The sequence below is a fragment of the Xenopus laevis genome, chromosome 9_10L, assembly GCF_017654675.1.
Source record: "Xenopus laevis strain J_2021 chromosome 9_10L, Xenopus_laevis_v10.1, whole genome shotgun sequence".
Lineage (NCBI taxonomy): Eukaryota > Metazoa > Chordata > Amphibia > Anura > Pipidae > Xenopus > Xenopus laevis.
The window spans coordinates 35,520,017-35,545,277 of NC_054387.1; the positions used below are offsets into that span (position 1 = coordinate 35,520,017).

General features: G+C 41.2%; 1 protein-coding gene across 1 annotated transcript in view; it reads left to right on the top strand.

The window, feature by feature from the left end:
- The window catches only part of cdh22.L (cadherin 22 L homeolog), a 100,979-nt gene extending 82,236 nt beyond the window's left edge, over positions 1-18,743 (top strand). Inside the window, exons 7-12 of the mRNA XM_018235167.2 lie at positions 5,376-5,629; positions 6,216-6,349; positions 6,477-6,598; positions 13,623-13,740; positions 14,531-14,782; positions 17,484-18,743. Of these exons, the coding sequence (XP_018090656.1) occupies positions 5,376-5,629; positions 6,216-6,349; positions 6,477-6,598; positions 13,623-13,740; positions 14,531-14,782; positions 17,484-17,995 (1,392 nt within the window). The 3' untranslated portion in view covers positions 17,996-18,743. The remainder of the gene's footprint in view (positions 1-5,375; positions 5,630-6,215; positions 6,350-6,476; positions 6,599-13,622; positions 13,741-14,530; positions 14,783-17,483) is intronic.
- The last annotated feature ends 6,518 nt before the right edge of the window (positions 18,744-25,261 follow it).

The following is a 25,261-nucleotide window of genomic DNA, read 5'->3' on the forward strand; positions in this document are numbered from 1 at the left end:
TCCCTGATCAGCATTTACTTGGTTTGCTCCCAAAGGGCATCTGCCCACAGGATCATGGGGAAGTCGGCTTTCTGGACCACTTATAGCAGCTACAGTCATTTGATCTTAAGTAAAAAAAGAATTCTTAATGTGAAAACCATGTAATTCATGAATTACTTACATCTGTTTAGTAATAACCTTTGACAGTCTGAGAAGCAGATTCTTACCCACATATCCGTGGGACTACTTCCATTAATTTGTATTGAGTGATAGGAAAATGTTCCCTTCCCTCAGTGATGTTAACCTAGGCTCATTGAGTTCCATCCAGAATGAAAGAAAAATCCCAGTAAATATTGTGGGCTATGAAAGTACATTGTGGGATGAAATTGTAGCATTTAACACCTACATTCCTATGGATATGTTGTAGACCAGGCTTGGACAAGTGGAGGCCCTCAAAATGTTGATGAACTTTAGCTTCTAAAATACATGTCTTGTGGGTTCTTAGAATTGACAATAGCTGGACTATCACTTGTCCATATAGAGTTTGTCTTGTTGATTGAAATTAAAATATCTTCTATTTCTGGGTTGATGAATAATTTGAAAGCTGTAAAAAAAAAAAAAAAAAAAAAAGAAGACCAATTGCAAACTTACTAGTAATAGGAGAGTCTATAACATTTCAACTTCAAGTTGAACCACCCTTTTCAGCATTAGAGCAGCGCAAACTTCTTAGGAAAGCTACTGCCTAAGTCTAATAAGCCCTTTTATTAACGGTCAAATTTTAGTAGTATTAGAGCTTTTTCTCTATTTGTATAAAATCACAAAATCACAATCACAAAAAAAAGTGCATAAAAAAAATACAAATATCTATTAAACCTCAATAAATTGGAGTTTTTCTGGTCATTTTTAGTGGGGAAAAAAAGTGCAAAAAGCCTTTTAAAGTCTCAATGGCTAATAAAAAAGTCCAACTCCCACTGACTTCTATGGGATCTTGGCTGCTTTTACTTGGAGAAGTTTTGTATTAGAGTTTTTCGTGTTTTTTAACTTAATCAATCTCGGATTTTTAGAATTTGAAATTTAAAAAAAAAATACGACGATAGGCCCCTAAGAACAAATCATCTCCCAGTAGATCTCAACAGAATTAACAGTGAAGTCCTACAACACATCTCTTTTCAGAATAGAGGTATTTCCCCTTGTTTCACATTTAGGTGCATGAATTTTTTGGATATTTCCACCAGTTATTTAAAGTGACCACAGATTCAGTTACCCAGGAGGCTGTGCTGAGTATTATAAAGGTACCTGTGTGGATAAATCAATATCATATAAACATAGTGGAAATGCAGCAAAAAAAATTAGGAAAATCAATATATAGAATGTACTGGTAATGGGAACATGAAAGTGCTAGAGAAGGTTTTTGGCCAGAAAAGTGCTCAAACCTGCACTTTTGCCAATGAAGCCAATGGGATCAATGGGAAACAATTGCAACAGAGTTGTTTCTCTGCCTTGGTTGTCCAACCAAAGAATAACACTACATGTGACATCAGTCTTAAAGTATTTTCCATAGAGAAGGAGAGCATTGGGGATAAGTGGGAAACAACTAGGACCTTAACCATGACCTCTGCATCCCAAGCTATATGCCAGATATCTTACTATTACCCCTGCGTCCCAAGCTATATGCCAGATATCTCAACAGAATTAACAGTGAAGTCCTACGACACATCTCTTTTCAGAATAGAGGTATTTCCCCTTGTTTCACATTTAGGTGTATGAATTTTTTGGATATTTCCACCAGTTATCTGGGCCTAGAATAAATGGCCCACTTGAGTCAAGTCAGGGTAGAAAATGCACATAAGCACCAGTCTTGTACTCAGCTGAAGGATATAATACAGAGATTATTACTTGAGGGAAGATCTCCCACAGGATCAAATTGGAGCCCGATGCAGATCAGTTTATTATTGCACAGTTACAAAACCTGATAGCACAGAGGCTTAGACAAAGTGACTTGGGCAGATGGGATTCGGCAGGCAAGAAGGGAACAGAGCCTTCAGGAGACACGCAAAGGGGGGACCATGTTATCTGTATCCATGATGAAGATGAATGTGGTAGTTAAGGGCAGACAATCAACATAACAGCAGTATGCAATCAGCCAGTATCTGCAAAATGTAGGAATATATTCGTAAAGAAATCCCTGGAGACCTTTTCATTGCTACACTTTTAAAGTGAGAACAAGGTCATCCCTTGAGAATAGAAAAGAGAAAGAAATCTCCACCTTTAGAATCAGCAAGAGTTCTGTTCTTTAGAATAAGACTTAAAGACTCAGCTACTTCCATGAAACACAGAGATAAGTCACCAAAAGGTGACCCTGAGCAAGCGAGGGAGTAGGGTGCTTTATTGATGCCCCTTGATGAATAATCTGGGTATTGTGATTCCCATGAGTTCCATATGTTGTTCGTATCAATCCTTCTCAAGCCAAGAACTTTAGATTCTACTGTATAATTGTACTGAGCATCAATAGACAAATTTAAGGTGCACATTCTTATGCTCCATGATAGTCCAGCATTACTCAAAAATACTCTACAAATACTCAAAGGCCATTCTGGAATGGTTACCCCAGTCAGAAACCTAATGAAATTTTAATAAGCAGCTATGAACCAGTACCTGACCCTTTTAGTGAGTAACTAAGCTGAACACCATCTTGGACCACAAAAATGGGAGGAGCAAAACCTCCTCAACTACATGTGCAGCTAAGAGGTTAAATAAATAAATAAAAACAGTGTCTAATATGTGTTAAAATAACCAGCTGTTACCAAGAAAACACACTTGGGCCTTCAAATCTTATTAACATACAGGTCTATTTATAACTGATTTAAATACTGAATTGATTTAAAAAAAAAAAAAGCAAATAATGTAAATGGGCAATTAAAACAATAAGAGAAATAGAGATCACTGGTGGGATCAAAGAGCTTTGCATTAAGCAGATGAAAAGGGTATAAATGTCTTTAATGAAAGTGAAATCAGCCATAATTAAATCAGTGCAGAAGATAAAGAGCCTCCCTAAAGAAATAAATGTGCAAAGGAAGAAAAAAGATGAATCATGAGAAGCGTCTTGTTTGTTGCTGATAAGGATTGCAATAGGTGCAGGTATTTTAATATGGAGGACCTCTTATCCAAAAAAACTGATATCCAGAAATCTCTGCATTAACAGAAGGCCGTCCATTTTAAGCAGATCATTTTTTTTATTGTGTACTTGGTGTTAACTAAGCAGCATTATTCCATGTTGGTAGCAAAACAAATACTGCTGGGTTTATTTAATGTAAAAATGTTTTAAAGAGACTAAAGGGGAAATTAGCAAATGTGGAGCAAAGCGAAACTGGAGTGAGAAATATTTTTGCATTTAAACTAGATGGTAAGATGGTTCCTACAGTAGCAGTGTGGTTAATAGGGACTGTAGCAGTGGGATCATATTCTCTGGGAAGGGGCTGTGGCAGTGGGATAGCAGTTATAGTAGGGAGAGATGGTGCCTATAGTAACAGTGGGATAATAGTCTCTGGGAAGGGAGTGTGACTGTGGGATAGCAGGTATAGTAGGGAGAGATGGTGCCTATAGTAACAGTGGAATAATAGTCTCTGGGAAGGGAGTGTGACTGTGGGATAGCAGGTATAGTAGGGAGAGATGGTGCCTATAGTAACAGTGGAATAATAGTCTCTGGGAAGGGAGTGTGACTGTGGGATAGAGGGTATAGTAGGGAGAGATGTTGCCTATAGTAACAGTGGATAATAGTCTCTGGGAAGGGAGTGTGACTGTGGGATAGCAGGTATAGTAGGGAGAGATGGTGCCTATAGTAACAGTGGATAATAGTCTCTGGGAAGGGAGTGTGACTGTGGGATAGAGGGTATAGAAGGGAGAGATGGTGCCTATAGTAACAGTGGGATAATAGTCTCTGGGAAGGGAGTGTGACTGTGGGATAGAGGGTATAGTAGGGAGAGATGGTGCCTATAGTAACAGTGGGATAATAGTCTCTGAGAAGGGAGTGTGACTGTGGGATAGCAGGTATAGTAGGGAGAGATGGTGCCTATAGTAACAGTGGAATAATAGTCTCTGAGAAGGGAGTGTGTTACTGTGGGATAGCAGGAATAGTAGGGAGAGATGGTGCCTATAGTTATAGTGGGATAATAGTCTCTGGGAAGGGAGTGTGAGTGTCGGATAGAGGGTATAGAAGGGAGAGATAGTGCCTATAGTGACAGTTAGTGATGGGCGAATTTGCGCGATTCACCGCCAACGAATAAATTTGCGAAACGCCAGCAAAAATTCGCCCAAAAAAATTCGCCGTAAAAAAAATGGCCGCCGGCGTCAAAAACAAGACGCTAGCGCTGTTTCGTGAATTTTTCGCCGTTTTGCGAATTTCGCATGAAATTCGCAAATTTTCCGGCGAAGCAAAACGGCGCAAATTCGCACATCACTAGTGACAGTGAGATAATAGTCTCTGGGAAGGGACTGTGGTTGTAGGATAGCAGATATAGTAGGCTTAAAAGGGGCTTGATATGTTGGAGTTACATTTTTACGATTGAAATATATTTGTCTGCTGCATTTGGTACTCAGCCTCCTCCCCACCCAGGCACTGCTCTCTGCCAAGTCTGTTAGTTTGTTTGTATGCAAGGAAATGCTGTAATTGTTCTGCCTTTAAGGTAATGACAGATGGAGCATTCAGCCACATGCATTTGTGGGTCAAGTGATTATGGCTTGGAAAATGCACCTTGGTTGACAAACTGCCTTTAATGTTTGATGCTCACAAATCAGCTACAGAACCCAGGCCGGCATAACTTACCCAAAGAAGCCATAAAGAAAAAACACTCTTTATTTATCCGTTTCCCATGATGCAATGAATACAACATTTCCCCTGATTTTACATCTAAATAGTTTATGTTTGATCTGTTAATCTGTAATGGCTTGATCAGAACGGATATTAGCCTCACTTTGAACATGCAGCCATGGAAACCTCTAAATAAAGTTTCAGAGAATTCTTTTATTTTTAGCCCAATCAAGATTAAAGTTTTAGCAATGAAGATTATTTTTCTGCTTATTCCTCCAAGTAATTATGACACAACTATTAAATCAAGTAAGATAGTGGATATTTTTTAATCCGCAGAAATAGTGCAAATTAATCTTTGGCTGATACAAGCAGGACTTGTATTTTATTTTTGGTTATGCACAAAATTTCTAGCAACATGTCCACCCATAGTCCTTAGATACTGGTATGGTTGAAAAGGGGGGGACAAACTAAAAGCAACAAGTTTGGTCTTGCTTTTCCTCCTTTTCTTCTGACATATGGGTAAGAAAGAGAAGGAAAGAAGTTTCTGGGAAATGTGTGTTGTTTAGCTCCCACACTTTCTGTGTTGTAGCCCCTGGATTTTGAGACTCAGAAGGAGCACTCGTTGGTGTTAGAGGCGCAGAATCGATTTGTGGATCCGCGCTTCACAGACTTGGGGACATTTCGAGATCAGGCGATTGTTAAAGTTTCCGTGCTGGACGTAGATGAGCCACCTAAATTTCAACCACTGGATGGAATTATTGAGGTGCCAGAAGATGCCCACATTGGGTCTGTAATTGGAGCGATCACCGCCATTGACCCAGACAAAGCTAACAACCCCATAAGGTACTGAAGATAGATTGGTCTATATAAAAGTTGAGTCAGGTATATGCATTTTTTACCCCAAAATACAGGTATGGGATCTGTTATTTGGAAACCAGAAAGCTCCGAATTACAGACCATCCCCCGTAGACTCCCTTTCCTTTTTCTCTGTAATAATCAAACAGTACATTGTATTTGATCCCAATGTAGATATAATGAATCCTTATTGGAAGCAAAACCTGCCTATTGGGTTCATTTAATGTTTAAATGATTTTCTAGTAGACTTAAGATACGAAGATCCAAATTATGGAAAGATCCATTATCCAAAAAACCCTGGTCCAAGCATTCTGGATCACAGGTCCCATACCTGTACTTATTTTAAGGGGCTACTGTTGAAGTCCTTTGAATATATGTATTTTTATTTTCTTCTTGATGTGTTTTCCTCTGTCGCGCTTGAAACAATTATTAACTTGCCTAAGCCCCTGTATCTCAGACTGGAGGAAACAAACCTTTTTTTTATCTTCCTTGGGCTTCCTATAATTTTTTAATATTTTACCTCTTGCTGAACTCTGGTTATCTTCTCCTACTTTTCTGTTCCCACCTCCCTTAGCTATACACTGAACCGGACCTCTGATGATGGGATTTTTGAAATTGATGTTGAGTCTGGTGAAATCAGGATCACTAAAGCTTTAGATCGAGAAACCTCAGGGTGGCACAATCTGACTGTTCAGGCACATGAAACAGGTAGGTTTGATGTTGAAGTGCCCATGTGGCAGGAATGCACTAGGGTGGCAAGTCAGATATACTACTATATATCCATCAATATCATATACGGAGCATTTTAGATAAATAAATCCCATTTCCCCAACAGGAGACCCTCTTAAAGTATCATTTCTGTCTCTGCGGATTCGGATCCTAGATGTGAATGATAACCCCCCTGAGTTAGCTACTCCACATGAATCATCTGTGTGCGAGGATGCTCTACCAGGCCAGGTAAGAGACAATTACTCTAACTGGACCCACCAGCACTGTTTTCAGAATGCACCTTTCCCTTATGAACAGAATCAACAGCACCATGAGATTTGTTCATTGAAAAGAATAAACATTTTCTTCAGATGACTTCAGGTCATCCTAAGTATTCTTAAGTAATCCTCAAAAAGCAAGAAGATTTACAAATGGAGTGCATCTCTCATGACCAAGACACATCAGTTTAAGAGGATAACACAATATAAACACCATTATTTACTGTATGGGGAGGTAAAACAGGTTCAAAGTTTACCCCATTACAGTAACCCTTAGCGACCATCATGCAGTAATGATTGACTTTTGGAAAGAAAAGAACAAGTATGACTATGAAGATTTTGTGGAAGAGTTTATATGCCGAGAACTTCCCACACCAGTCAGTTGAACTGAAGAAGCTGCTCGGATGAGTAGTGAAACGTCTTCATTGATTACTCAGTGTCAGGGAGCCGGGAGATCCCTCCAGGGAGGTAGTCAGGATCGAGGAGGAAGCCCTCTTGAGGGTGCAAGGTCGCGGTGTCCAAAGGGTTAATCAAAGAAGTAGTCGGAATCCAGGCAAGAGTTCACAGGCAGGCAGATAACAGCAAAGTCCAGGCAAAGGGTCAGGATATAAATCAGGAACAAGATTAAGCAATAGAACTCACAGGGAACCCAGGATACACACTGGAAATGTTTCCTATACTTGGGCGCTATTCTGGTGTCTGGGTAGCGTTTTTGTATTCGAATTTGGCGCTATAGTGACGTCATTGGCGCCCTTGCGCCGATGTCGGCGTGCTGACGTCATCGCGCCGGCGCCGCTACCCACGTGGCGGCCATGGGCGCCGCCGGCAGGGAAGGACGCGCCGCCCGGAGCTCCTGGACCTGCTTCGGGTGGCGATCGTGACACTCAGCAAGTCCAGTTGTTTTCAGATTTACCTATACTAGATAAAAGAACAAGTAGTTGCTATTGGTTTCATTTACACAACTAAAACACTGCCTATTCCATTGACTGGTGACTTTCCTATGCCCACATTTGGTTGGGTAGTTTGGCTGATTTTGACCATACAAGTATTTACTGAGTTGTACAGCCCTGTTGTGTGTTTGGAGAGGGCCTTAAAATAAATTAGTATGGGCTTGACAAACCTCTTAGTATAGAACTGTCTAGACTAATGGATATACAGCAAAGACATCAAAATGGACTCCTCTCTGTTCTTGTAATTTAGAGCTTCAAATGGTTAGCAGGTCATACAAGCTGGAGAGACACAACTTGTGTACCGCAATAAAGACACACACATCTCACTGTATAACCATTAACCTTTGCTGTAGCAATAATATTATCCAGGAAGCTTAGTGACTGCTGGCAGTGCAACAGTTGAGGGATAGACTAGGTGGCGGCTCTAGGTTAGTTATTGGAGACACTCACTCTTTATGCGTTTTAATCACGTTAATTGATTTTTTCTTATAATATTTGTATTATATTTGCAGATTCATAATACTCTGAAGGGCTCATCCTTAATAAACCAGTATTTCTTTCAAGCCAGACTTAGTAAATGGTCCTTTACAGCCAGTTTCATATCCATATATTTGTGCAAACAACATTACCAAAACCAACAGACCTTAGTTGAGAAAGCAGTTGTTTGTGCAGCACTGTATCAAATGCTTTGGCAAATCCACGTAGATCACATCTACTACATCCCTACTGTTCAACTCATACTTAAAGGAACAGTAACATCAACAAATAAAAGTGTTTAAAAGTAATACAGATATAAAGTAGTGTTGCCCTGCACTTGTACAACTGGTGTGCTTGCTTCAGAAACACTACTATAGTTTATATAAATAAGCTGTTGTGTAGCAATGGGGGCAGCCATTCATAATGGTGTTATCTGTTATCCAGTATTTAACCTGTGCCATGTAGTCTTTTTTCAATTTCCGCCATTTCTACACAGCAGCTTGTTTGTATGAACTATAGTAGTGTTTCTGAAGCAAACAGATCAGTTTTAACAGTGCAGAGCAACACTACATTATATTTCCATTACTTTAAAACATTTTCATTTTTTGGTGTTACTGTTCCTTTAATACCCAAATGATATATAAATAGCATTCAAAAACCACAACATAAATAATTAAGACTAAAACTATAACTACCTATATATTACTTATTTTCTTATTAATGATATTATATTTGTTATTCATTTTATTGATTTTTAATGTGAACTTTTCCTTAACAAACCATCCAACTAGTCTCATTTATTCGTCCTATTCGTCACCTGGGGCCCCCTCATTTTATATAAGGTTTTTATTCTCTAGTTATGTACAGAGCCATGAATGACATTTGACCCATGTTTATCTTCCTGTGTAAGATCAAAACACATTGCTGGGGCTCTGGTTTTTTGATATTTTCTAACACCCCTTCCAAATGCTTTCCTACCACTGGTATCAAACTAACATGTCTATAGTTTTCAGGCTGAGAGTGGGATCTTTTTCTGAATTATGATTCTTTGATCTTTACTAATACCCCTTCCAACAGCTTTGCTACTACTAATATTTCTGAATTACGGTTCTTTGATCTTTACTAAAACCCCTTCCAACAGCTTTGCTAGTAGTGGTGTCAAATTAACAGGCCAAGGGGCAAATTCCCTAACCGGGCGAAAATTCGCCAGCGACTGCTTCGCAGCCATCACAACACTTCGCCAACGGTAAATTCGCTAGGACAACGCCAGTTCACTAAAGTGCGAAGTTGCGTCCAGGGCAACATATGATGGCGAATTTTCGCTAGCGTTTCTTCGGCAATCAAAGCAAAGATGCACTAGCGTTGCCTAATTTGCATACGGCAGAAAATGATAAAGTTACATGGACAAGTCCAGGGAACCTTAATAAATAAAATAGAGTTGTTTTAATGCCCTACACATGAGCCCAGTGTATAGTTTATGTTCCATATGTTAGAAAATGAAGGGGGGAACCCAGTTACCCCAAAAAAAAAATTTACGGACCTTTGCAGGCTATCACTCTGAAAAAACGAAAAGACGCCAGTGTTTTTTGCACTAAAGACTGAGGAAGTCCTATCCACTCCATTGCACTTCGCCTGGTCTGAGCTGGCGAATGAGGTAACGTTCAGTAAAATCCGCATCTTAGTGAATTTGTGAAGTTACGTCCATTCGCCAGAGCGAAAATTCGGCTGGCGTTAGAGTGCGAAGCAACGCTAGCGTCTATCTCCTTCGCTAGTGAAGTGACGCCTGCGCCCGTTAGGAAATTGGAGAAGTTCTGAAATGACGTCACGCTGGCGAATTTTCGGTAGCGTTAGTCACTTCGCCCTTTAGGGAATCTGCCCCCTAGAGTTTTCAGGCTGAGAGCGAGAATTTTTTCTGAGTAAAAGTTCTTTTTAAAAACTCCTTCCAAAAACTTTGCTGCTACTGGTGTCAAACTCACTCAGCTATTAGTAATTCGCCAATTTTTCAGTACCACGCCAGCCCACAAGGAATAATGGAAATTAAAGTAAACTTTTGGTGTTCCTTTTAAACACTAAGTCCCCCCCCCAGAATGGCCCTTTGAGTTCTGGGGTCATGGGCAATGCTCTTTCATTCATACCCTGAATACCCAGAGGGCCCTGTTGGATTGGTTCCTACATCCTATAGCAGCACAGTGTGCACACAACCTTAACACAGAGAAAATGGGTTACATTGAAGAATCCACAAAAGTTAAAAAAAAATTTAAAGTTATGGTGGCTAAGACTTTAGGTGGCTAGGGCTGCTGTGTGTGGAAGCAAGAACAGCAGTCCTATGCCTTCATACAAATAATAAAATAGATTTTTACTGGGCCTTTGTTATCCTTAAGTAAACTGATAGATTGGTAATACTGTACCTAATACATAGCTAGTAACAGGTATGGGAAGAGCAGATTGTGATTTAAATTAAGATGAAACTATAAATGGGAGGAGGGATAGTGTCAGGGAGGCTAACAATTTAAATGAGCAATGGTTAATCATCAATGTCTTAAGCAACAGAGGAGCCAAGGAGAAGAAGCATAAGTGTTCATCTGATTTAGCTGTAGAAGGTCATTTGTCATTTTAGTAATGGCACTTTCTGTCCAGTGACATTTGCGGCATTTAGATTAGTGATGATTGAGTAGATTACTATTGGTAAGAACCTGAGGGAGTTGATTATAGGGAAGCCTTTCAAGCTGTTTAGAGCAAAGGGGAAAGCTAGGGGATGGATGGGTAATTAAAGGAACAATGAAGGATAAAGTCAAGTTCATTTAGTTTGAAAGGCCATGTTGTAACATTCCCTCATACATCCATAAGATGGCAGAACAATATATTAAGCAGAGAAATAGATTTCCTTTACAAGTCAACAGTCTAAGAACTAAATGAAAGTGTTGGTGTGCCATCATTATATTTTATTCAGGGTTTGCTAGGCACACCTACTTAGTGGAGGCTACATTAGACTTTTGCCATCTGGATATGTTGCTTGTTATCTAGAACTCTGAGAAGTGGTGTAGGGGGTTTTGGAAACGACTGCATTACACTGACACTGTGGGACTGGCACCCCTATTCTGGACTATGATAGTGTCTGATTGCGCAGACAGAAGAACAGTTAGGGAGTGATTAGGCCTATTTGCACTACAAGATAACCCTAAAAGTCCAGCTTGAAGCTTGATGCAAACAATATTTGAAAGGAACCATGGCTGTAGTCAGCTGGCTTGAGGTGGAGTCCACTGGGATTTCTCCTGTTGACTCTGTTGATCTTGTGCCCAAAAAATATGACTTCTGTGTACACTTGCATATGTGCCTTCTTTCACTTAAAGGGCACTGATATGGAATCATGGCTGTAGTCAGCGGGCTTGAGGTGGCTGAGTCCACTGGGATTTCTCCTGTTGACTCTGTTGATCTTGTGCCCAAAAAATATGACTTCTGTGTACACTTGCATATGTGCCTTCTTTCACTTAAAGGGGAACTATTGCTAAAATTTAAATTTAATATAAGCTTCACCATACTGATATAAGAAACTTTCTAAATACAATCAATTAAAAATTCTGTACCGTTTCTGATATAATCAAATTTATCTTCACTATTCCTCTGTCAACATCTGTTTCTCTTCATTCTGTCTTCATTGCAGGAGTTGGGTGTCAGATAATCATTGACAGTTAGGGGCAAATTTACTTACCTTCGAAGTTGTCCCAACGTTGGCTTCGCCGCACTTCGCAATCAGGCATAGATTCGCCAGGGTTGCGCAAATTCACGAAGATCCAAAGTTGCGCACAAATTACCGATTGTTTGTGAAGTTGCGCCAGTGATGTTACAATCAGCGGTTCGAAGTTACGCTAGCGTTAGGAAATTTGCATACGGGGTGCAGTTAAAGTACAATGGACGTATATGCAGCAGAAAACACATTACACTACACAAGGCCAGGGAACCTTAATAAATGTGTTCTAATGCCCTACACATGTGCCCACAGTATAGTTTAGGTGCCATATGTTATCAAATGTAGGGGGGAAGGAGGATACCCTAAAAAAATTCGCTCTTTCTCAGCCTATCACCCTTAAAAGAGTAAAAAACGCCAGTGTTTTTTGGGACTTAGAAAAAATTTCAACTTTTTTTGGAGCAATCCCTATCTACTCTATTGCACTTCGCCTGGTCTGAGGTGGCGAAGTAAAGTCTGGCGCAAGAGGTAACGTTCACGAATATCCGCAACTTAGTGAATTAACGTAGTTACTTCCTTTCACCATAGCGCAACTCCGCCTGGCGTAAGCTTATAGGGGGGCACCTTTTGCCTAGAAGATGTGTAAGAGCTCATGTCTCTCTACATGAAGAATTTGTGCAAAAGGCAGTTATTTTGTTAGGTTTTGTTTGTACTGGAATCAGTTATTTGAGTGACCTCTAATTCATCTGCTAGGAAAGTAATCCCCTCCTATAAGATTTACTGAATCTGTGAATGAATATCTGACACCCAACTGCTGCATGAAGAATGAAGAGGAAACAGATGCTGAGAGAGGAATAGTGAAGATAAACTTAATTATTTCAAAAACAATGCAGAATATTTAATTGATTGTAATTAGAAAGTTTCTTATTTCGATATGATGAAGCTTATATTAAATTCAAGCATTAAGTATTCTGCATATAAATCAATAAACAAAATCCGAAAAATTTGTAAGTGTCCCTTCTCTCTAGTCTAACTTCTGTCTCCAACACTCACTATACCTCCACTCAAATGGATACAGTGTCTGTGGCCAGCTATGCCTCTGTAGTCTATTGTGCTGCTATATGACTGCTAGTGCACCTTTTGGGTGGTTGACGACCAAGTAAATGCTTCATATGGGTATGATTTCGTTGGCATTCTGTTCATGAGCCAGTGCTGTCAGCAGCAGGGATATCTGAGCCAATTAGGATCAACAAGGTTGTGCCTCAGGGTAGGCAAGTTCAGATGGCAGTAATGTTTACACTATGTCCATATGCAATAATTTATAGCAACCAATAAGATGTTTGATTTTAAGCAGGTGACTGGTAAAATGGTACCTGTTGGTTGGTTGTTATGGGTTACTGCACCTGGGGAAACCTGGTATCTTTTATAACATAGCCCCAACAGTCCTTAATACATTTGTAATTGAGGGCTTTAAGTATCATTTAAAGCCTTGATTCTGCATGCACATTTCATAATCACTTCCCAATCACTTCTTGACAGAACCCAATCCAGCCTTTGAGTAAATGCCCCATCAGGCACAAAACGAATGAGGCTAGTTAACATGTCTTTATACAACAGATCTAACTTTTTGCTATACAAACAGATGTAACCTACTGTTCATCTACTTAATGAGGGGCTTACATAAATCTTAATATGACTGTACTCAATACTTGGCAACCTACAATTTCTACTGATTTTTCAGTGCGTGTGAACCCAGTAGTTTACATCTCTATTGAGTGGTTACTTTTATTAACTGTGGGAGAATATACTGTATAAGAGGGGGCCAACAGAAGATTCTGCATTTCCCATATATACATTATCCACATTCTTCTCTTCTATCGCAGCTCATTCAGACTATTAGTGTGGTGGATCGTGATGAGCCGATGGGGGGACATCGTTTCTACTTCAGACTTGCGCCTGAGTCTACTGCAGAGCATCACTTCACTCTGGTCAATGTTAAAGGTGAGCTTTATATACACAATTGGGCAGGTGTGAATTCTCTGAGGCTCTGCATGTGAATATGCAACTCCCACTTGCTAAATCCAGATGTTTTATCTATGACCTTGATTCAGTCATGCCCAATAATGCCTATAAACACTACTGATCCCACTAATACTCACAGCTAGTTGCGTTCTTCACCAATGCACGAGCCAAGTGATCCACCTCTGAGAATCGCAACTATACTACTACACTACTGAGCCACCCTAACCTTGATTGCTTTTGGGTAAGCACCAGCACTGGGCTAGGCGCCCTAGGCAACCTGGTTGGTCACATCGCCCAAAAGGCACACAAGCGAGTCAAAAATGAAGCGCACGTGTGTCAATAGGCGTGCACCATGTCAAAAAGGACGTGTGTACACAAAAAGGACACACTCAACGGCAGAGCAGCCGGACCGGACTAGGGTATGAGGCAGAGAAGATACGTGCCTGGTGCCCCCCTCCAGCTTTGCACCCTAGGCACGTGCCTACTCTGCCTATCCCTAGTTCCGGCACTGGTTAGCACTACCAATCTTTGGCTCTGAAAGAAGGCATTGGCCTGTTCTATAAGGAAGGTAGGCAAATGTGCAGCTGTTTAACTGGATGCTGAATTTGACCTTTCAAGAGATTTACTCCCTTTGTTTTAAAATATCCAGAAGACTATACAGATCTCATGAGCTTCCATCACAAAAATCCTCAACTTATTTCTCTACTAAACTCACCATTATTTCATAGACTCCCTTCTAAACACAGACTCACTGTACCTCTACCTGCAGATAACACAGCCTCTGTGCACACCCATGAAATGCCATTTAACAGAAGAGCGCAGGATATGTTCATCCTTCCTATCTTGGTGGTTGACAGTGGGACACCCGCTCTAAGCAGTACAGGAACTCTCACCATCCGAGTGTGCGGCTGTGACAGCTCTGGAACTGTGCAGTCGTGTAATACCACCGCTTATGTGATGGCTGGAAGTCTCAGCCCTGGGGCACTCATTGCTCTGCTTGTGTGTGTCCTGATTCTTGTGGGTAAGTTTAAACACAACTGATTAACTTAGCTTGTTACATTAAATATTAGACTTTCTTATACTATATCGGTTGATGACTGTTCACTGTGAACCTATTTGCTGTCAGATACAGCTCAAGTGGAGCCAGGTCATATGCCCTTATCTGGTCAAAATTCACCTGTACTAGAGATGTTAGGCAGATTTCCATTCTAATCACTGAAAGGTGGCACAGTTAGGTTGGGGAAAATGCCATGTGTTCCAGGATCTTAAAGTTATATATATACCTCCCTTTTAACATGAGCTTCTTTTGGGCTTATAGGCGCATAAACACATGCATGCCTCATTCCACAGATTAAAACCAATAGAACATTGATGAACTATTTTCTAAACTTCCAGGCTCACAGTGTAATGCAACCCCTTCCTCACCATGTTTAATCAAATCCTTTTCCATCATGGGTGGTGCAGAGATTTTCTGGAAAGCAGAGGGATTTCTGGTCATAGAATCCATCACTTCACAATGGTACAATGTGTGTAAGGGGTTGCATTACACTGTGAGCCTAAGGGGGGTGGATAACTGGTCCCCGTTATCTTCACTGTTTAATTGTGTAGCCAGGGCATGGACATCAGGTCCCCCATTCTGGTGCACAAACAAGATTCTGAGATGATACAAGGCTTGTCTTAATAACAGTGTCCACAAAATGGCTCCTGTCTGCTTGCTAAAATTATGAATTCCCAGACTGATGGAAACGAGATTCAAATAATTCATATAGTGTAATTAAAGTTCATTTTGCTTGACTAATGTGATAAAATAGGATTCTGAATATTTTTTTGGGGTGACGGGGGTCCCCTTTAAATCTGTGGAATCAGGTAGGTCTGTGTACATTTATATCTATGTCTGGAAGTTTTAGGTATACAGGAGCCCAGTTGAATGAGCTCATGTAAAAAAACAGAGTATATATTCCCTTTAAATAATGGTAATGGATATTTGATCACAGTTCTGTGAAGACTCCCTTGTGGTATAAAATATCACTTTGCTGTTGGTATAGAAACATCAGATTGGCTCATCTGAATGTTAATTTTACGGTGCTTTATGCGAGTGCATTAAAAAGCCAATTTCAATCAGATCACTGCATGTGTGGCCAGATTTTATATATGGAACTCACCACCTTCCAGTTAGGCCCCTGACTGAATATGTTTCCTTTGATGCCCTGTTAAGAAATTGATCAAGCCAGTGCCCAAGGTAGAGTGATGTGTAATCTGAACCTCTCTCATTTGACTTCTTTTCCTTTATCCTCTGTTTAATATTTGAAGCCCAGTAGTGAGCCATGTGCTGCTGTCCTTATTGACTGGAAATAAACTGATTCGAGGAACGGATGCCTCATTAAATATTTATGCCAAGAAATAAGTAGCTCACGTATATCAAAGCAGGCTGTAACATTCACTAATCTATCAACTAAATAAATGATATTGGAAGAGCAGGGGAATCTTTTTTTCATGTACAATCCAGCTGAAGCCAAAAGGGAAGTCTCTTCTCTGCAGAAACCGATGCAATAAAACCTGCTTCCACCAGACTGTTAGCAGTTATTACATGCAGTATTGATTGCATTTCTAAGTATAGGCACTATTTATGCATGGATCCATTAATCCTAACGAATATTTTTTTTTATTCATCATGATTTATAATTTAGCTTTAGGCTTGGGGTATTTCTCACGTGGGGAGAAAGTATCCAGAAATGCCTGGCAGTACACTCCATTGGCTGAAGTTTGGTGCCAGATTCACCTGTGACATTATCATCTGAGATACTTTCTTGGGGTCGTGTTTGTGTATAATGATCTATTGATGGTACATAGTGAGCCCTGAACATCACAAATGGATTTTAGACTACATAAGTCATGGTGGTGCTTCCACTTCTTCCCCATGCCCCCAAAGGAGCTGCCCATTGGCCTTTATTCTTTGTGCAGAGCAGACACCAAGTCCCACTTAGCTCATAACAATGTGAATGAGAACCAATCATGTCATTACCCTGGTATATTTCGGGAAACCTCTTAGATAGGTGATAAGGACCAAAAATAACACAGAGCTTGGATTTCAGGCTGGGCTCCTACATTGACTGATTAGGGGATGGGGGCAAATGTACAGCTTGGGATAGATGACAATGACTTCTTGCTAGCAACATCAGATAATGCTGGGTGTCTTACTGCATATAATATTGGCTGTAGTACTGCTTCTGTAGACCAATGGACTTCTACAATACACTTTTGCTCACTGTGCTATTTATGGATTTCTTCTAAATATGTCTTCAGGGCCACTGTACACAAAATTGCACCTGCATTTGAGAGGCAATATTCACAATCAAAGGGAACCTATTGAATTTATAAGTAGAATGAAGCTGAAGCGTAATGAGATTTTCAACATTTCTTCTTTCATAGCATTACCAATATTACAACACAGAGGATCACATATATTAGATACAATGAACAACCATAGCCTTGTAGAACCTTACCAATTACTATTTTGTAACTGAGGAACCCAATTTGTCCAGATTTTGACCATCATTATGGCTTTATCAGAAAGCTTAGTGTCCCTGGACACTGTACAACGTGATTTCTTGAAATGCATGCAGATATCCATATGGGCACATATGCAGCTAAAAATGTTTTTTTCATTTAGTTTGATGATTCCTTTTATCACAATTCATTGTCTCTTTTGTTTCCACCCACAGTACTGATCCTACTTATCTTGGCTTTGAAGAGGCATCATCAGGGCCACCTGACTTCAGAAGAAGATGAAGACATGAGGGACAATGTCATCAAGTACAATGATGAGGGAGGTGGTGAGCAGGACACTGAGGCATATGACATGTCCGCCCTACGCAGTTTATACAACTTTAGCGATGGCAGTGAGGCTGGGGGAGATAGTTCTTTGGCCTCACAGCGTCACCCACTGCCCCAGTGGTTCCCAGGTGCTGAGCTGGACTTCTCACTCTTCAAGGACTACATCAGCCGGAAGGTGAGACTGGCGGATCAGGATTCAACTGTGCCTCCATATGACTCATTCCAGACTTATGCCTTTGAAGGCTCGGGCTCTAGTGCTGCTTCTCTAAGTTCAATTAGCAGTTGGTCTACGAGCTCAGAGCAAGACTTCTCTCAGCTGGGTTCTTGGGGGCCCAGGTTCCGCCAGTTGGCTGCTCTGTACGCTGGACATCGGGGGCAGGAAGAAAGCCCAGGATCCTAGCCCCAACATATCTCCAGTTATCAGGGTAACAAGATATGCTTTCATTACAGGGGATAACTGCTTCATATTTATTACATATCAATGTACAAATACAAGGAGACCTAACAGAAACCTCTCAGCCATCCCTTCCATTAAAGGGCCCTACTACACTACGTAGCTACTTCATCATCCACACATCATTACCCAAAATTTCTTGTCATTATATACACATAATAAATATCCACCTCATTACACAGCAACTACCAAAGCATTTGTCATTACTGAATACCACACACACGTTATTATAGGCCAATATATCATTAGCTAAACTGCTACTGTCATTGTCTTCATAGAGAGTGCTGATATGATATTGTGCTCTATCATTAATTATGCCACAGTAACCAGTAACCATCCTTGCACCCAGGTCAATAGATGGTCATTGCTCTCATAACAGTACCTAAAACAACACCCAGTTCTTTTTATCACCCTAGCCAGAATGTTGCTCTATTCTGTGGCAGTTATCATATTCCAGCCACAGCGGAATCTAGCAGGGTAACCTCAGGGGAATGGCTCTCAATCCAGAGGAGGACATAGTAGTAAGAGTGGATTTGTAAATAGTCTTTCCTGGAACCACTTCTCGGGCCTGTGGATTTTTCCCCAGAGACTTAACACAGAGACTAAGCGTCCCATAATGCAGTGCAGCCAAACCCAGAGGCAATGTAATTTATCATATTTGTTCAGAAGACAGAATAAAATTTTTTTCTTTTAATCTCTTTCTCTTTCCTGTCTCAATCTGACATGGTGACATACTGTATATAACTGGGCTAGATGATAAAGGGATTCAGCGTCAACCAGAAACAAAGGAAAATTACAGGTAAAATATGCAATTACTGGAGATTTTCTTCTTAAATTCCATCGCCAAAAAAACGTTGGGTAAATGGCACTCCAGAAGCAGCACCTTCATGATTACGATGAGCGACATAATCGGGGTTGGAACTAGGGGTAGGCAGAAGAGGCATGCTTCTAGGGTGCAATTGTAGGCCAATGCAATTCCAAAATATTGGTGCTTTTTTGCACAGTCTTTATTCCTAGTTCACAGTAGCGGAAGCACCAGCATCCAGAGTAATAAACTAAAATATACTGTACACACATAGTACATGTGTAATACTCTCAGGCTCACCCTTTAAACTGTTTTGTTCTGGCTCCTAAGCCAACCCCTGTCTGCCTTGACTGGTTAGCTAGACCAATGATCCTGACCAAAAATGGCTAAGGCACCATTGGCTTCTTCTATTGTAACTCACAAATCAAACGAACAGGGCGGCATTAGCAAAATGTGCAGGTGCAGCAGAGATGTGGCATGGCTTGTGGCCAGGGCCGGCCTTAGGCCTATTGGACCAATTGGGCCCAATAGGGCCCCGCACCTCTGGGGGCCCCGCACCACAGGGCAGCACAGATAATATTTCCCTCAGCACATGATGCTGCCTGGCCTGCCCCCAACTTTGAGAGTTCAGCCCATCCCCAAATCCATAGGTCCAGCCCACCCCCAACTCTGATAAGCCAGCCTATCCCCCAACTCCATAGGTCTAGCCTGCACCCAACTCTCATAGGCCCAGCTTTCCTCCAACCTTGATAGGCCCTGCCTGCCCCCAATCCAACCAAGCCTGTTCCCAAGCTGAATCGGCCCAGCCTGCCCCAAACTAATTGGCCCAGTCCACTCTCCTATTTCCTCCCTCTCTCTCTTACCCTGTGTGCCCCTATTATGTGCCCCTATTTCATCCCTCTCACTCTCTTACCTTGTCTGCCCCTTCCTTTCTATTTTGTGCCTGTATGCCCTTATTTTCCTAAATACTTGGTGTGTCAGTAGCCAGCAACACTTTGTCTAGGGGCCCCGCCAACATGGTCCCAATTGGGCCCCACATTTGATAGGACCAGCCCTGCTTGTGGCTCTGGTTGGTCTAGCATGGAGGTATTAAGGCAAGGGTTTTTAGGATTGATGGTGGTGAGAGTGAGGAAGACAGTTAGCTTGGCGTAATCAATGATGTGTTTGGATTCTCTGATTGTTCTTCTGCAGAGAAGAGTCCTGTATCAGGTCTGGTACCCATAGGTACACGTGGAATACCTGCAAAGCAGAAGGGTTTTCTGGAAGAAAGTCCCTGATTCTCTGACCATGTGGGCAGTTCACTGACTGGGTACCTGGCTAAGTTGCCAGAGTGATCGCTTGCACCTCCCCTGCGGTTTTGGATTTTTTTTCCTCTTAATCTTCTGATATTCCCGCAGAGTGACATTACTTTCGGCCCTCTGTGAAGTGTCTTGCGGTTTTGCTGCTCCCAGGTGAGAAGGTAATTTACCTAATTGCTGTCGGGTCTGGGTAGGGGGACATATTGGGTGGCGGGTACAAGTTTGGTTGTGGGTTAATGGGTCTGGGTTGGGCACTGATCTGCCCACACTACTCACACAGTGTCATACTGGACCACCAGGACTTCAGGAAAACTCTCAGTGGGCATCTCCCGCAGAAATTTGGATGGTGCGGTGCGTCCAAAATTTTTTGATGCAGTTGAAAAATTTTGGAACGCGCATCTGAAGAGTCGCTCGTGTCATTTTTGATGCTGACGTTAAAGTCAATGGGCATCCAAATAGTGTTGACGCTCAGATAAAAAGTGCCGCGCGTCAACACTATTCGGATGCCCATTGACTTTAACTCCAGCATCAAAATTGATACGAGCGACTCTTCAGACGCACATCCAGAATTGGATGTAAGCGTGATTTCCGATTTTAAATTTTTTTGCGACTTGTTCGCCGTTTTGAATTTTTTTGGTGAAACGAAAGGGGAGAAATTCACCCATCACTACTCCTGGCTCCCCATTCTTGACACTGGTGGGGTCTTGAGCTTTGCAACAGGCAATACATAGTATTAAGGTTTGCAGTTTCACATGAGCAAGAACTTTACCCTTATTGCACCCATGGACATAACAATAGATACAACAGACACAGTGGCCACTTGGGGCCCAGAATAAAAGCAGACATGTCGGAAGTGTGGCTCATTTTCAATATATGTGTGCTAAATGAATCATTTTAACATACTGTACATTTGAGCATGTGATTCAGAAATGTTTGTTTTGCTTTTGTCTCTATCTCATTTTTCTGTGGTTGTGATTGATTCTGCATCCATTAATACTGCCTGCTGATTGATTGTTATGGATTTCTAGAACTGGAGCTGCCTTTGCACATTTTATTACATTACCCCTCTTTTCTACAGCTCTCCGCTTTAAATGTTTTTACGGTTGTTATCATCCCAACCTGACTGTAATGTAAATTGTACACTGGAAGATGAAAATAAAATAATAAGATTTGGCTGAGGCAGAATAGGAAAAAAAAACACAAAAATGAATGTTATGGTCCTTTGATCCAATGCCTAGACAACGTGTCATTTGGTACTGTACTCGGCATGGTTGGTATTCCATTCTTAATGGACACAACCATTAATAATTTGTAGATGTCCTACAAGTCCAAAATCTTCTCATTGTTTCTGATCGGTTCTCAGTCATTCATTGTTTTTCTCTTTTCTGTGTCTTCTCTTTAACTCTTTCACTCCACATTCCTCCAGTCTCACCATCCCCACTCCCTACTCATCTAAACGTTCACAAACTGAATTAATGTGCCAGCTAATCAGGATCGGGTCGGATTTCACTCTGTCCTCATTTAATTAAGCGGCTTCGCCAGTTTCATTTTCCACCAATTAGTTTGCAGGGCGGATGCAAATTAAGATATTTGTTCTTTTTTTTTAAGTCAAAAGAAAAATCCTTTGAGGCTCTTATTAGTTTTTCTGCTGAAAAGGAAGAAATCATTTAATCAGAGGAGGCCTCAGAGACCTGTAAAGGCAAGGAGGGATGGTGGGGAGGAGAGAGAGAGACATGGAAAGACAAGTGCCCAAAAATAGAGAATAAGCAGAATGCAATCCTATAGGGGACTGGACCTGATATGTGGGATCTCCTATTTCTATACATTTATAGAATATATGTTGCAAAGTCAGATGTCCAGGAAGCTGGAAGGCCATCTCCTATAGAGATTTTTCTTTACTTAGAAGTTAAACGGAACATGAAAATAACAAACAGATTGACCGATAACTAACAAAATGAACAGAAAACAAATTATTCAGACTTATCTCCCAGATTCATAAGGTCGTGATGAAACCTTCACCAAACCCACCCACATCCTCCCGTCGGAGGAGAGCCATTTCTCAAACACACACACACTCACATGGAACCATCTCCTATAGAGTCAATTTTAAGCAATTTGTTTGCCTTTTTGTTTGTCATAATAAACAGCACCTTTGGTGGCAAACTATCCTATTTAATGTTTAAATGTTTTTTTTAGTAGACCTAAGGCATGGTGACCTAAATTATGGAAGAAACCCTTATATAAAAAAAACCCAGGTGCCAAGCATTCTAGATTATAGATCTCATACTGCATCCAACTGGGCCAAGCTTCAAGTCCAGTTAGTGTGATATTTGACCTGAATACTCCTGGACCTCGAACGCCTGTGGCAGTTACAATGATGCTGGTTGGGCCTGAGCAAATGTTAAAGCAGAACATGGAAGGGGGATAATTGTAAAAATATACACAAGGGTTGTACAAAAGACACCACGATCTTGCTCTATTAAATACTGAGGAATGTATGCTCACAGCGGTATATGTGCCTACCAGTGATCCAGGAATCCCCATTCACCACCGTATGTCAGTGCTAGGGATGTCGCGGACTGTTCGCCGGCGAACTTGTTCTCGCGAACATCGGCTGTTCGCGTCCGCCGCAAGTTCGCGAACGTCGCGCGACGTTCGCCAATAGGCGTTCGCGTCAAAATCGTTCGACCATTCGACCATTCGATCGCTAAAATCGAAGGATTTTCGTTCGAATCGAACGATCGAAGCCATTGGATTGAATGAAATCATTCGATCGAATGGCTTCGATCGTTCGATTCGAACGAAAATCGTTCGATCGAACGATTAAAATCCTTCGATCGTTTGAATCGAACGATTTTCGGATGTTCGAAGTTCGCGAACTGTTCGCGAACTGTTCGCATTTTTTGCCGGTGTTCGCGAACGGCGTTCGCGAACACATTATCGGCGGTTCGCTACATCCCTAGTCAGTGCTTGACTTGTGATGGGTGACTATGGAATATAACCTACAATATGTGTGTCAGTGTACTGATCTTAAAATGTATATATTGGTCCATGTGTAGAGTAATGTCTTGTATACATCACACTTGACCAGTCTGTCTTTTCCAGTCTAAAGGTCCCCATAGACGCAAAGATTTCTCTTGCCGAACGACCAATTTTTGCGAAGTCCAACCAATCCTTCGAAATTATCGTGCGGTTAGTGGGATTCGAACGATTGAACGTCTTACGATTTTTTGGCCGACATCTGTCAGGAAATTGATCGGCCAGGTTAAAAAATCTTTGTCGGCCCCAGTGCAATCTATCTATATTTGCAGGGCCAAGCAGGCAGCTCCCCGTTGTTTTCCTGCAAATTGGTCTTTTTAGTTGATGGACAATTTGTACGATCATACAATCGTTCCGAGATAATCGTGGTCTCATGGTGATGATTGGATCCTTTAAAAATCTCAACATCTATGGCCAGTTTAACTGTGCTGCTTTGGTCCAAACTGGTGAGGAGTCCTTCACATGGAAGCATGCTTTGCCTGCAGGGACTTATCAATAGAACTTTGATTGAACTGAGACTGAGAAGATTGGTTGCAGTGCCAAATTAATAAATGTGCAAAAAGGACATTTGTCCAGTTCCCACCAGCTGACTTTTAGACCTTTCATATGGTATAACGTTTGACAAAATTATCTTGCAATGATGGCAGACCCCTTATTTTAATATAATGGAATGCTCTACAGCATGCTTTTTTTCCTTGTGCCGTCCATATTTTGTCATTTATCTGCTTCCATGGCTGTTAGCCGAGGGGTGGCAATCCTGGGGATCATTTCTACTTCAGTAAATGCAGACAATTTCTTCAATGCCTGCTTTATTATATTGAAGTTCATGAGCTTAAATGTTCTATCACAAATTTATTGAGCAGTGGAGACCCACCAATGAGATCTTTGCCCTGGGTCTTAAAATGATTGGTTGCTACTGGTTACAAGAGATAGGCAAACATTTCCTCTTTTATTATCAAGGGGCACAATCATGTGCCAGAGTTTTGGCTCCCACAATATGTGCATGATGTGGGAATTGGGGGAGATACATGCTTATAATGAGCGAGTGTCCGGACTTGCTCATAATGCACATGCCTCAGCATGGTTATCCTCCAAGTATTGGGCTCCTGGTACAGAGAGGACAATACACAATCGCGTCATTTGTCTAGAAAAATGCTATTGTTTTCCCTATCCAGAGTGTAGGCTCCACTTCTAGCGGTGGAAACAACATTTCTATGATAGGTGCCCTTTAACAGTAAATTAGAATGCAATAACTGAGAATATCCTATTAAAAGAACATTTTATGCTCATAGAAAAGATAAGCCCTTTAGAAATTGGGTCAAGCTGTTTTTGATTTCCTGGGAGATATAGGGAAATAGCTCCACGCTCCCTTGTCGAACAATTAGGGAAAACGAACACTAATCCCGCCGACGCTTTTGTACTGAGGAGCATGTCCTCTGGTGTTCCCTGCATCTTGTTATTATACGCCTTTCATATTTACACAATGACAAGAATTAGGAATAAAGCAGCAATGTTTAAAACCTCACTAATATCTTGTTTAAGCTCGAAATTCAGATAAAAGCCTGTTAATTATGAACTGAAAGTTTTTTTTCTTTCTACTCAATGAAAGATGTTCTACAAAACCTTAGATGTACTGGATTGGGGACCAGGTATAACCCAAGCAGGGATGCCATTCATTTAGCTATAGGGACGCTATTATTAACATACCGTATATACTCGAGTATAAGCCGAGGTACCTAATTTTACCTACGAAAACTGGGAAAACGTATTGACTCTAGTATAAGCCTAGACACAACTACAGCCCTGTCTCCCAGCAGCGCATATTCTGCCAAAGCGACCCCCCCAGCGATCAACCGGACTTCTTTGCAAAGTTGATGGTGACAGAGAATTGCCAAACGGATTACTGTGTGCATTGTCCCACTGTCCCACTACCATGTGCAGAGGGTGCTGTGTGATATTGCCATCACTGTTAATCTTTCGTATAACCAACAGAGGGCGCTGTGTGATATTGCAGTCACTGTTATTCTTTCATATAACCAACAGAGGGCACTGTGTGATATTGCAGTCACT